The following is a 12,899-nucleotide window of genomic DNA, read 5'->3' as shown; positions in this document are numbered from 1 at the left end:
ACATTTCGTAAGTTGTATCAAGACTCGCACCCCAAGATGGATTTTAGCCATTTAGATTTAGGTGAATCAGATGATAAGGCGCTTGGAAGATTTTAGAAGAGAGGAGAGGAGAGGGTCTCCGACCACGAGCTCTAAGGTTGTGGCAGGAAAAAAACCAAGGTATCCATTCTTCACATCGCCTTCCAATTCGCTCCTCTGAAACGATTTAGAGACCAAAACAAAGGTAATGCATTGTTATGTTCTTCTTGAGCACATTGTGAGAATCGCCTTGATAGCTGGATCCATGATTTTTCATTCCCACGATTTAGTTGCAGTTCTGCTGTAAACTATTAATGACAGTAGATGTATCTATGGCTATGCCGCACCAAAATTGTATTCAAATTTATGTGTCCTTCTATAGGAGTTCAACTTGACATTACCAGGGAAAAAGATAAATTTCTAAGAAATGCTAGCAATTTAGCATCATACTATTTACTAATCAAGTACCATTAGCATCTTCCTTGTGAAATTCAAGCCATTAACCAAAGTAATTGTTGGGTGTGCAGGAGATTCTGAGATAAGCTGTCTGTTTCTTTGTTGATTATATAAGGAAGAATGGTTGCTACCGTCTCCTTTTGGGAGAAATGCTTCCTTTTCTCCTCCAAGTCAAAACAGTTAGAGCACAAGCCGAAATACCATTTCTTATGTAATTTATTACTTATTTCTTTGCATCTCTTATCCATAAGATGACTAAAATAGTAATTTCATTTTCTTTAATTACTCCTCCTTTTGTGCAACAGAACAGGCAGAAAAAATCAGTTGAAGAGTCTTTTGATTGTAGCTTCACAAGGGAGTTCTTTCAGCAGAAGGTCTGCTATAAGTTGCAGCGGAGCGTCCCTGGTTTCCATTTTATCCATTACTTGTGGCCTGACTGCATTACCTGTAAAGGCAGAAGAGAAGGATCTTAAAGATCAAGGGGGCGAGGATAATGGTGATGTTTTAGGGGCGATCAAATTGATATTTGACCCAAATGAGAAAACAAAATCAGGAAAAGTACTACCCAAGGCCTACCTGAAGGCGGCAAGGGAAGTAGTGAAGACACTTCGAGAGTCATTGGAGGAAGATACCAAGGACGTTGCCAGGTTTAGGAGGAATGCTGATGCTGCAAAGGAATCAATTAGAGAATACTTGAATGGTTGGAGGGGACAGAAAGCTGTTGCAGCTGAGGTGCATATCTTTACTCCTTGAGGCTTGAGTTTTTCACTCCCATACTTTGATTAAAAGATATCATTTTTGTGAGTATATGCTCCGGGTCATCATATGTATATTTCCAGATTCTTTTAAAGTTGCTAAATTTTCATATTCTGAGCTTTTATATCCTTAAGATTCAGAAGAAGCATGACAATCTGCTTATTTTTGGGCTCTGCCACACTGAATATGATCAGCTGGCTCAGATGAAAGATTCTCAGAATATGAGCATCTTTGAAGTGTGACTTGACATGTTCTTTTTTCTACCTGTAATAGACATGAGCATGGTGTGGCTGGCCATGGTTCTTCATATTCCTGTATAAGATGTAAATTTAGATCTAACTGTGATATATTTCGTATTGTTCATATTAAGGATAATCCCTTAGTCAACAGCATGTATCTCTTCTTTCACTTTCTTACCCGGAGGTACATAGTTCTTAAGAAGTCGGAAGAACAAAATGGACATTGTTAGGGCTCAGTAGATTTCAGACTTGTTTTGTGGAAATAACATAACATGGAATATCCCTTCCTGATATGTTTTCTGTTAATTTCTTAACTGTGTACTAAGTACTAACTCTTTTGAAATTTCATGCCTACTTAGGTCTCCATCTGTTACGGTTCCACTATTCAATTTAATTATTTTACGGTTGTCAAATGCTCTCTGTTGCATCATTATCCAATTTTCTTTTCAGGAGTCATATGTTGCACTGGAGAGAGCTATAAGATCACTTGCCAATTTCTATTCAAAAGCAGGCCCTTTTGCTTCGCTTTCTGATGAGGTTAAATCAAGCATTCTGGATGACCTGAAGACTGCAGAATCCTTTCTGTAATAATTTCAGTAAAAGTTGTCTGTTTTCTTCAGTAATTTTCTTTCCTTCATTATTCTCAGAATAGCAAGAGTAAGCAGTAAAAGTTGTCTGTTTTCTTCAGTAATTTTCTTTCCTTCATTATTCTCAGAATAGCAAGAGTAAGCGATCATATTTCTCGCTGAAAACAGTTCTAAGAAATGAAACTTATATTCCACTGCAGATTTGCTTGTGATATTAGTGTCTTTTATTTGACAGAATGTGCAGCAAAATGCTTGTTATGAAGCGCAGCTTAATACTAGTGTTTCCTTTTCATATGTTATGCCCAGCAAGAAGAAAAAGTGTTGCTCATCATTGGTGATAAGGGTGCATACAATTTCTAGAGAAGTATTATTGGTGAGAAATAGCAAGTCCACTAGATATTTGTGAGATTACAGAAGTGTTCCTTTTTTTCTTTTCTTTTTTTTGAGAAAAGATTACAGAAGATGATATCTGAATCTTCTCCATTACATCAATGACCTCTAAGGAGATCGAAGGATAGTGATACTCATGACTCACGAACTGGTACAATTTGTCCCTATTTATAAGTTGCTCATCATTACTGGACAAGCTTTAAAAAGTATTTCTCTCGACCTCTAATAAGTCATGAATGAACAAGACAAAATACATACAACTTTATTACTATGATTTGCAATAAAGACCAGCAAATACTTAATGGTTATTAATGCAATGGAAAGCAACAGCAATATCCAATGAAGGCAATTGATGGTCAAGCTGCCAAAAGAGAAAAATCAGAGAAACTCAATCCTCGAAATTGGATGTTCAAATAGATACAGGGATTTGGCCGTCGTTGCATTGGGAAAAAGTGAATCCAAGTAATTTTCCAAATGGGATACAAACAATTACATCAAAGTGGTTGTTCACGGGAGTTAATCTAGAAGGCTATGTATCTAAACATTAGCAGGTCTATACTTGCGTATACTCCAGAGTTAGCTGTATGTCAGACTGGCTTCACTTTACACTAGTAATCTATCTGTACAGTAGATCAGTGGTAGCACCAGGATCTTTGGAGACGTAATCTAAACTTCAAGCCGACTGGTCTGATTGATAAAGGAAAGGAAAAGACTGCTTGAAAAACCATTAATTTTGTTGTTCCTTTCCTGCCTTTTACCTAATCCCATCTCTCAACCATGTCCTAGTTTCGCACCAAAATGGGCCCACCATCTCACAAAGGGATGTTATTCATCAGAACATGGAGAAAAAAGTGTCCCTGCCATTTATGACCACAATGTGTTAGGATAGAGGTCTCTGCTGCTGGCTGTAGCATGGTCTACATCCCGAAGTGTTGTGGTCTCATTCCAGCATTTTCAGGTCACTCTTGATTAGTGGGGTTGCCCTGTGCAGAGATATGACCAGTCAGAGCAACCAAATGACAATTCATAATGTTCCAACTATTAGAGATTATATTATGAATCAAAGGTCTAAGTGAAATGTAGATCAGATTATAACCAAAGAAAACACATAATAATCAATTCAGAAATCCCATGGCATTCAACATAAAAGAAGTTATTAACAGTAAGTACTGAAATAGCAGTTAAAGCAGAAGTGCAGAACTATAAAAAGAACAGTCCCTCACAAGACAATCAGAATATTTGGAAATGAATGATTACATATATTATTATTTGAAAATTAGATAGGTATGTAAATAAATTATTATAAGAACTTTGACAAAGGAAAGTGCAAAGCGCATTCATGTAACATGGAGGAGCAACTACTCGATATGAATTCTTAGAAGAAAAGCAAAAGGGGCAAGCTATCAGCTTGGCTGTGACCCTCTAGGAGTTATTAGGTTAATAAACAACAAAACAATTTCATGAACTTACTAGAAATTGACTAATGTAGAATAAACAAACCTGATTCTTCCAAAATAAGAATTAATAGCATCTGAAGATAGTAATTGAGTTTCAGGGGGCTGAGATGACAGTTCTTTCATCCAAGAGGTGGCTCGGTGAACTTTCTGCACCAGAATCTTTCAAGGTAGAAGCAACAACATCCACTGAAGTGCATACATAAATTTGTTGTCTTGAAGCATCATTAACAACAAGAACTTCCCTTTTGTCACCAGCATTACCAATTCTGGCTTTGCTGGTTTGCATGGCCTCCGCAGGTACCAAATTAGATTCATGTTCAGAGGAACCGTCGTGAGATTTACCAGCTTGAACATTGTTGTCTCTAAAAAATGTCTCAGCGAGCAGTACTGAGCCTTCACTAGCAATACTATTTGAGGATTTGTTTTCTGGAACTTGAAACTTAGATGCACAAGAAGCATTGGAAGATTCATGCCAGATAACATTACCGGAGTTCAAGCAATCCAAAGGACCTGTGTCTATAGCATCACCTTTACATTTGCCAACAACTTCATTAGAAGCCTGGGGCTCATCCCCAGCAAAAGAAATGGAAGTTTCACTTGCCACATCAGGTGTGATATAATGCTCACTTTCAGGTAGAACATTGTCAGCTGTAAAAACAGTAATATGAATCAAGTGACAATGACAATAAAAAAATGGCAGTATGACTAGCGTATATCATTGGTGACCTCTTTCAGAAGTTTCACTTTTTTCAGCTGAATCCTTCTTTGATAATGCCTTCTGTAAAAGACCAGTACCAGGAAAGACCAACATACTGATAAACCTAATTTCTTGTTTCTCTGAACCCTCTAGAGGTCTGAACCCAAAGATATTAATCCAGGTGCTCATTAGTTCAGAAATAGCAGGAATAATTAATTTCTCGACATCAAGAGAGCAGAGCATCTGAAATTAAGAAAGGAACTGTAAACATGACAGTGAAAAGGAGGGCAAATTAATGAAAGAACTGTAAAGAAATATTTTGAATCATCCAAGAACTTGTAATAATATAATTTACCTGAAATAATAGAACAGAATTTACATCCATATCACGAATATCCACTAAGTTAAACTAGTATCAAGAATCAGAAGACATAATATAACTAAGCAAGGTTCTTGGCAAGTTTACCCAGAATAAGCGAAAAGCTCTAATTCATCTATTACTCCAAAAGGGCCACTTTACATGCTAGACAGCATTTAGTTTACTAGATTGCTTAGGTCTATTCAATCTATCAGTTTTTATACAGATTGAATACCTAGAGCTAGGGGAATAAGTCTTCTGTAAGTGTTATGAGCATATCTTTCTTTTTCACAGCTTTCCACATGCAAGTCTTATCACTACTTTTATAATAACCGTGTTTTTGGTTTCGTGAAGAAAAAGTGATGGAACCAAATGTTGTTATAATTCTAGTTAGAAAAAGCAGACATTGTTGCTTGGGCAGAAAGAAGGTCAATAATTACCACCAGGGTAGCTTGAAAATCTAAATTTGAAACTGCCTAACAAAGGTTATAGACTAGACTTATTGATCTGAAAATTGCAAACTGTACGATCTGAGCTTTTAGAGGCAAAGAGAGCAGTTTTCATTTATTACATACAACATCTGTGGTACATTAAAAATAAGAAGAGAAACTTGCAGCTGCACTGAATGGGAAGGATCGGCTGGTAAGACACACACAACACTAACACGCGCACACGCACACGCACACGAACACAGAGTACAGTTATACTGTACTTAATAGAAAGAACTCTAACAACGGTAACAAGTATTCTCAGAAGATCCGAAGTCCAACAAAAGTACCAATTCAATTGCATGAAGAAGCCGGCGGCACATCCCTTGGCGCCTATACATACTCCGTGTCCCAATGAAAGGCATCTCTGCTACCCTGGGTCCGTGAATTCTGTTTCAACAAGATAGATAACTAAAATTCGGCACTAAGAATATTTAGTTCTAATAATTAAGAGAACCAAATAATGTCATACATCTTTAGATAGTGCAACAAAAGTAGCTATTATCTCCACAGAACTTTCAAAAGACCAAGAGAGTATCCTTATGGTATCCTTAAGATTAATTGAGAAAGAGGCCATAAGAAACTTTCCAAGGACACGAATTCTTTGTTGACACATGTTGCTTCATAACTACGTATGGAGACAAGTCTGAACAAATTTATCTCCAAGAAACTTACAAGAAGTAGTAAAGGCTATCTCTAGGATAGTATGCTTTCGAGTTTCGATGCTAAAAAGCATTTCCTTGTTGATATAGTAGTTTCCTCACATTTAGTCACCAAGTCAATTTTATCTAGATGTTGCTTGACCAAAATGGCTTACACTTACCTGAACAAATAGGAGCCTTTAATTCAGGATGTAGCCAACTCATTCCATTATTCTCCAATAAATAAATTGTATCTGTCTCTTGGATTTTGGATATGTCATTATCAACATTCATGACATGCAGAACACACATCGTGCACACACTGAGGCAACATATATGCATTATACACAAGCATAGACAGCCAGTAGACAAACATGAGAACAAAACCAACAGGCTCATTGCAAGGACAGCAGTGAGATGCATGCACATGCCTATATCCACAGACCTTCATGCAGACACACACATCACATTGCAAAAGCACTCAATTGCACAAGACAGAGCAATTTGCACTTACCTAAGGGATGCTGCAGAGATAACTTCATCACCTTGCTCCAAAATGAAAGTATAAAAGCCACGAAAGTTGAGCCGGGAAAAGTTTGATCTGTCAAAGTAGATGGATTATTAAATGATTACAAGAACAATCAAAGTCTAATGCCTCAGAAGTAGAGTGAATTCTAGAGAGCAGCTCTCAAGTAGAATAAGAATAGAATTAGAAAAAAGTATGATTATTAAGATAATAAGATCACAATGTCTACAACTTTGGTTTTCAGAAGATAGAAGATATCCCCATTTCATACTATTAACCCGAAATAGAAACATATGGTTTAGCTTACAAATATTAGCAGTGTTGAGTTTAACTATTCAAATACGTATGTGATAAAATCTGCCAGGGCATTGAATGAATAAGAACTACAAAAAGGAGACACAACATAAAGAAAATATCCTTATGTATCAAAAGGAATTAGTCATTTCAAATAATATAAAAGGAAAAGGTTGAGATAATGTCATAATAAGCATCTATCAAGATATCCTTTAGAATGATGTACAACACATAAAATTGACTCTGTGAAAAAGAAATGATGATTCAACAATCAGTGTGTAATTGATACCCACCCACAGTTATAGACAACATTATGTATCAGGTTTATGCCACTCCTTTGGTCAACAATGGGCAGAAAACATTCATCCATGATTGCGAGTGCCATTGCAATCTTGGGGTTGCATTCAGCTCTTTGATCTGGCCCAAATATTGTTTTTGGTGAATCCTCATCAAATCGCTGAACAAGTCTCCATGAAAATCCTGCTTCCAGGTCATTTTTTATGCCAAGAAGACTTTGCAATCTCTCAAAGAGCTAGAGACATAACAAGAATATTAGTTTTAATTTTATACGGCAATGATCAAAATTATTCAGCTAATTTCCTTATAGTGAGAAAACAGGACTTGGTTCCACACTTCCACAAAAAGCAGATTTATCTATGCCAAGCAAAATATTTTCTGCATCATCCAAGTTTGTCTAATCATATTTTCTACATAATAAAATAATTTAGTAGTCACATAATTTAGGCACGTTCGTAATGTAATTTTCTTTCAGAAGTGATAACTCGATATAGAACAGCCACATCAGTTAAAAGTTTAGAGTCTTTTGACTGCTGAGAAAGGAATAGACAATAGCCATTCCACGTAGATATTCCTTCAGAATTCTTTATTGTTAATATCTAAAAAGCTAATATAGGAGGTAACATCTCATGAAACTACTATTTATTAATTTCAATAATTGATAAAATCATAAAATAGTCTTATTGAGTTCCTCCTGTTAAGTGAAGTTCAGAAACTTCTACAGGGAAGAAGTGGATAACAGGAACACCATTTAAGCAAATCCCATAATAGAGGTCTTTTGACAAAGACCTGATTGTTCATGTTCTTTACTTAGAAATGAGCAATAGGTTACTTATACAAATCTTGTATTGTCTAAGAAAAATGTCAGAGTTCTACTTTGCGGTACAGCACAAGCATATTAAAGTCAGAAACTAGGCGACAGTTCCTCACAACAAACAAACTTATTTATACCTTTCTACAACTCTGCCCACAGAATGAAATGCCTGAATGATTGGAACTGACAGATAAAAGATCCAGCTCAGGAACACATGTCTGGTGGACTACAAAATAAGAGTTAGAGGTTCTCAGGAACTTTCACAAAGTCAGCATGATGAAACTTCACTGTAGATCATAATTAAGTTAATGATAAGCAAGTTACATACATTTCCCCTCACATTGGGAGCAAGCAAATAGTGGTTCTTCAGCATCACAGCCAGAAAATACCCCACAAAATCTACACAAACAGTTAATGCAATGCCAGTCGCCAGGAGGAAGCATCTGCAATATTAAAAATATAATGAAGTGGAAGCAATAGCTAACTATTTAGGCATTACAAAGTCATCCGGAAAGAAAGTAGACGCAGAAAAAGTTCAGTAAGATCTTCTTTCTCAAAAGAAACTGAGCTTCTCTCCAACTCCCTGTTCTTTGTCATTTCCAGTCGACTATGATCAATATCTTTAATCCTCTCATGTGGTTCAGGCAATCAAGTAGAAGACTATAAGCTAATAATAACAATGTACGTGTACTGCTGAAGGTTTGCAATATGATGAAAAAATTTAAAAGACAAAAATCCCTCTCACTTGAAGAGAAAACTGCAAGTTGCAAGACACTTAAAACAAGTCACTATTTCTACATACCTGAATGCCTAAGCAATTCATGTGGAACGTTGAAGGACAATTATCACAGCAGACCAAGGCACCACCATCTCCACATATGCCGCAAGTATCATCATTTGGGTCATCACAATCAATGTTTACAAAGTAGAAACCTTGAAATTCAGGACCATTCTGCTTTTCCCATGCCTTTAAGAGGCACTGAGAAAGGTAAACTCCTGCCTCCTCTACTAATATATTTTGGTATGGTTGACGCAATTTACTACCAGCATGGATCTCAAATTCCGATAGTGAGAGGATCTTGCTACAGCAACTACAGCTGATGCCATCCCTTGTGATTAGTCCCTCCAGCAGTGATTTTGTATGGTTTTGGTCCATATATTTTGCTTTAGTATTTGCAGGTGCAATCTCCAAATCTATTATCCAGGAAAGGATGGTGCGCTTCCAAATATAAGGAGCATAACTATCAGTGCTGGTCCCAGTCTGGTTTGATTGGCGAACCAACAAAGTGCATCCTCCTTGCCTTTTCTTATGTCTCCCTAGACCTGGGCTCTTTGAATTTAAATACTGGTTGCTGTTTTCCTTTATTTTACCCGTAATGTCCTCAGAATCATTCTTAGATTTTTTAGGTTTTGGGTACTTTGTGTTGTGTATATTCTTGGAGTTTTTGCTATTACTTCTGTTTTTGATCCTTTTAAGCCCCTTATCACTCCTCTTATTAACAATGGTTCTCTTCAGTATACTGAGGAGCTCATCCGGTATAGGAAGAGATGCAGCATCTGTCCCTTTGATACTGTACTGATTCCCCTTAGATGTCATGGATGAACTTTTAGATGTCCTCTTCCCTTTTTCCTCATGAGCAAAATTATTTTGGCTTTGAAACACATCATAGGCCTTTGTTATTGACCAATATCCTGATCCCTGAGGAGATATATAGACAGAATCTTCATAGTTTCTGCCATTCCTGGGCCTTAAATCAATTTTCCAACCAGCATTTACAAGCATATCTTTGATCTGATCCTTGACTTTCTGTCTAGCCATACTCTGCTCCTTACTTGCTGCATTTTTCTGCTTGCTCAGACTAGGAGCTTCCAAGCTGGAAGTCCTTTGTAACTCACCCTTGCCGTTTGAAGATATCAAATTCAATGGTTCCAGTTGTTGAGATAAAGATTTAGATTCCATTTTAACCTTATGAGATTTCACAAGATCTTTTCTGTTCGCAGAAAGTGGATACTGCCGTAAGTAATGTCTTTTTGTTTCATCCTTTCCTACCGTACAAGCTTTCTCAGGACTCCCCAGCTTGTTTTTGTTTGTTAAAACCATAAAGAAACCTCTTTTGCTGTGCCGTCGAAGAATTCTCTGATGTGAAGTGCCGATTTCCTGTTTTTCAGCATCCATTGAACAGGGTTCATTTTCTTCTGACATCATACACGTTCTTTCACTTGAACGTGTTACTAAACCAGATTTGGCAATTGATCTGATATGTTTCTTATTTTCCAATCCCATGAACTTCTCATCCAGAAAAGTCTTTCCAATGGAAGTAACTCTCTGATCTCTTAAAGCGCAAAAACGAAGCTTCTTTCCAGTGCATTCCTCCGCCTGTAATTGCTGGCAATTAAATGATCTTCTGATTTTCTTTCTGGAGGATTCAGTATCTGAAGCCGCCTCACTTGATCCCCTTATTTTGCTCTTAGAGGAACCAGCCTTTTCTCCTTCTATTTCGCCATTAGAAGCATCTAGTCTACTTTCCTTCGCATCACTTTCAGCCTCTTCTGTAACATTCTCCTTACCATGTTCAGTAATTTCCCTTTGTTTGGCAACAGCTGACCTTGTTATTCTCCTTTCAACTCTAGCCCCTCCCTCACATTCTATCCTCAGCTTGGCGTTCCTTTTGCTGGTGATAGAGCCCTTCCTTTTATTATTATCTCCAGAAGAAGCTGATTCCTTAATTTCATTCCCAAAAGTACCCACCTCATTCATATGTTTGGAGATATCCAACCTTCTGTCATTGTTCTCCTCAAGTTTAAGATTGTTCTCACATTCCGTCTGTTTAATGGCACTACTTGGAGTAGTCGTCATTCTCCCTTCTTGCCAATCAGAACCAGCAGTAGTCTCCACTGGACTTCTCTTCTTATCAGTCCCAGCATTTCCCGTCGCTTCCTCTGTAACTATGTCGGTGTGTGCTTCAACCTTCTTATCGTTAATGTCAACATCTTGCTCTCTCCTCCTATCCAACCCCTTATTCCCCTGCTCAACTATAGTCTCACATTCTACTGCTTGATAGATTTTGCAACTAGAGTTGTTTGTGATCAGTTCATTTCTTGGTTCCACCTTGTCATTGACTCCTTCAAGCTGTCCCATTTTCCCATATACATCCAAGGTCACTTGTGCCCTCATATCAGAAATGATCTCAGCTCCAACATTAATCTGCTTAGTCTTGTTACTCCCAACAGCCATACAGATGCTTCCATTCCGGTGAACTTCAAAAGAAAGCTCTCTTTTGTCTTTTCCTTTCCTAGTATAGTACTCTTCAGTATCTTTGCTGACAGAGTATGACCCTTTTGCAAATTCCATCATATCAAGATCCTCTATCATGTTATCAGCATCTTCCACATCTTTCTTCTCATCGTTATAAGTTTCTGTCATCAACATCACAAACTTCTTGTCAGCCTCAGCCTCCTGGTATATTACAACCTCGGCTTCATCATGTTTGCTGATTGCAGATCGCAGAGGCCCTTCCATAACTTCTTTCACATGCACAAGTGCCATATCCTTTTGCTCGACAACATTGGGCTTAAGAACTTTCTTTTTGGCAACTTCAACATCATCCCCACATTTTATCCAATCCAAGTCATTCCACTCGCTGAGGTCAAAGCTAGTCCGGTCCTGTTGACGTTCATTACCACCCTCGTGTGTTACTCTTCTCTTAACAGCTTCCATCTCCGCCCTTAACTTTGCAACATCTGATCTCAAAAGTCTCCTTCGTGCAGTTCCACTTTCATTGGCAATTGCTCGCCAATCCTTCCTCACCCTTTTCCTTGCAGTCGATCTGCTCCCATTCTGCAAAGCTCCGGAAGCAGTATTTTGCTTGCTCCGAGTCGATTTATCCATATCATCCTTCTTCAATTCACAGTCCCTTGCCTCGTCCCCTCCCTCCGACGAAGACATCCAGAATCCCAATTACAATGAGAACTTTAGTCAAGCCACCTCTTTTAGAATCTTTTCCGACATAGAACACCTAAAATCAGACAAAAATGGCACCCAACAAATAACTAGTTTCCATTTAACAGAATAATGGGAATAATGGAAGCACAACGATCCCTATGGTTTTGATCTAACAAACAATGCTTCGATTGTCGAGAAATAAAATAGAGCCTAGATCCAACATGCAGCTGAAATCAAACAAAATAAATGGACCGAGAAGAAGCTGGCCTACCTCCCTGAAGAAATTTACTGTCCAAATTCTTCAAGCAGCTATCGATCGGGTCTAAGCAATAGAGAGGAGAAGAGAGATCGCGAGCAAATATCTCTTTGGAGAACGGAGAAGACGACCAATTAAGGGAAGGAAGGAGACGAGGTGTTAGGGGTTTTGAGAGTTTGGGGAAGATACTTCGTTCACGTCTTTGGTCGGAGTGAGGAGAAACGTGACTGGGATACGGTACGGGATACGGCGGACGATTTTCTCCGTGGTATATGGGCTTGATTGTTAGCAATTAGATTATAGGTTCCGGGAAACGGGTTCCGCGAATGGAATCGTTTCGGTGATGGTTTTAAATTTAAATTTCTTGTATTGAGTGGGTTCCCTCCAATGTTTGTGCCATTTAAATTGGGGATGTGAATAGTTCCTTGTCCGGGGCACTACTCGGATTTAATTAATTATTGGGGTTTAGAATTTCTTATTATTATGCTTATTATTTTTGAAAATTTCTGATTTAATTTCAACCTCTGCTTTCTTCCAACGACGAACAAATGAGCGGGGCAATGATTGACGTCTCATTTCATTGAATAATTGAAATCATATATATATATATAACTTACTACTGAGAAGCTCCAACCTAGTTGCATGTAAGTAACGTAGATATAGTCTTCATGGTATTTTAGAG

At 37.8% G+C, this 12,899-nt stretch overlaps 2 protein-coding genes across 5 annotated transcripts; one reads left to right on the top strand and one right to left on the bottom strand.

Moving 5' to 3' along the window:
- Positions 1–59: 59 nt before the first annotated feature.
- LOC140785781 (photosystem II D1 precursor processing protein PSB27-H2, chloroplastic) lies at positions 60–2,255 on the top strand. Of its 4 annotated transcripts, none has more exons than XM_073133779.1 (4): positions 60–159; positions 546–685; positions 785–1,206; positions 1,920–2,255. In XM_073133779.1, exons 2-4 carry the CDS (start codon positions 595–597, stop codon positions 2,055–2,057), a joined length of 651 nt encoding a protein of 216 aa, XP_072989880.1. In that variant the 5' UTR covers positions 60–159; positions 546–594; the 3' UTR covers positions 2,058–2,255. The 4 variants fall into 4 exon arrangements, with proteins under 4 accessions (XP_072989880.1, XP_072989882.1, XP_072989879.1 ...); XM_073133781.1 differs by having other exon boundaries at positions 780–1,206; XM_073133778.1 differs by having other exon boundaries at positions 73–223.
- A 569-nt stretch (positions 2,256–2,824) lies between these two features.
- Positions 2,825–12,489, bottom strand: LOC140787586 (uncharacterized). The gene is made up of 10 exons (XM_073136583.1): positions 12,233–12,489; positions 8,821–12,034; positions 8,347–8,461; positions 8,156–8,244; positions 7,201–7,439; positions 6,602–6,688; positions 5,737–5,836; positions 4,630–4,843; positions 3,947–4,551; positions 2,825–3,429 (listed from the first exon to the last, which is right to left on the bottom strand). The coding sequence occupies exons 2-9, from the start codon at positions 11,962–11,964 to the stop codon at positions 3,998–4,000; spliced, it is 4,542 nt and encodes a 1,513-aa protein (XP_072992684.1). The 5' UTR covers positions 11,965–12,034; positions 12,233–12,489; the 3' UTR covers positions 2,825–3,429; positions 3,947–3,997.
- Positions 12,490–12,899: the final 410 nt, after the last annotated feature.

This window comes from Typha latifolia, chromosome 4 (genome assembly GCF_019914945.1).
Source record: "Typha latifolia isolate L0001 chromosome 4, TyphaL0001v2, whole genome shotgun sequence".
Classification (NCBI taxonomy): domain Eukaryota; kingdom Viridiplantae; phylum Streptophyta; class Magnoliopsida; order Poales; family Typhaceae; genus Typha; species Typha latifolia.
This window is presented reverse-complemented; position numbering and strand designations above follow the sequence as displayed.

What these genes read in the sequence shown, in the direction of transcription:
- LOC140785781 (XM_073133779.1), top strand. Translation starts at nt 595, where the DNA reads ATGGTTGCTACCGTCTCCTTTTGGGAGAAATGCTTCCTTTTCTCCTCC. An exon ending in GCCGAAATACCATTTCTTAT is followed by an intron (nt 686 to 784) that starts GTAATTTATTAC and finishes GCAACAGAACAG; the next exon opens with GCAGAAAAAATCAGTTGAAG. An exon ending in AGAAAGCTGTTGCAGCTGAG is followed by an intron (nt 1,207 to 1,919) that starts GTGCATATCTTT and finishes TTTTCTTTTCAG; the next exon opens with GAGTCATATGTTGCACTGGA.
- LOC140787586 (XM_073136583.1), bottom strand. Translation starts at nt 11,964, where the DNA reads ATGTCTTCGTCGGAGGGAGGGGACGAGGCAAGGGACTGTGAATTGAAG. An exon ending in TGAATTGCTTAGGCATTCAG is followed by an intron (nt 8,462 to 8,820) that starts GTATGTAGAAAT and finishes TTAATATTGCAG; the next exon opens with ATGCTTCCTCCTGGCGACTG. An exon ending in AAGTGAAACTTCTGAAAGAG is followed by an intron (nt 4,552 to 4,629) that starts GTCACCAATGAT and finishes CTGTTTTTACAG; the next exon opens with CTGACAATGTTCTACCTGAA.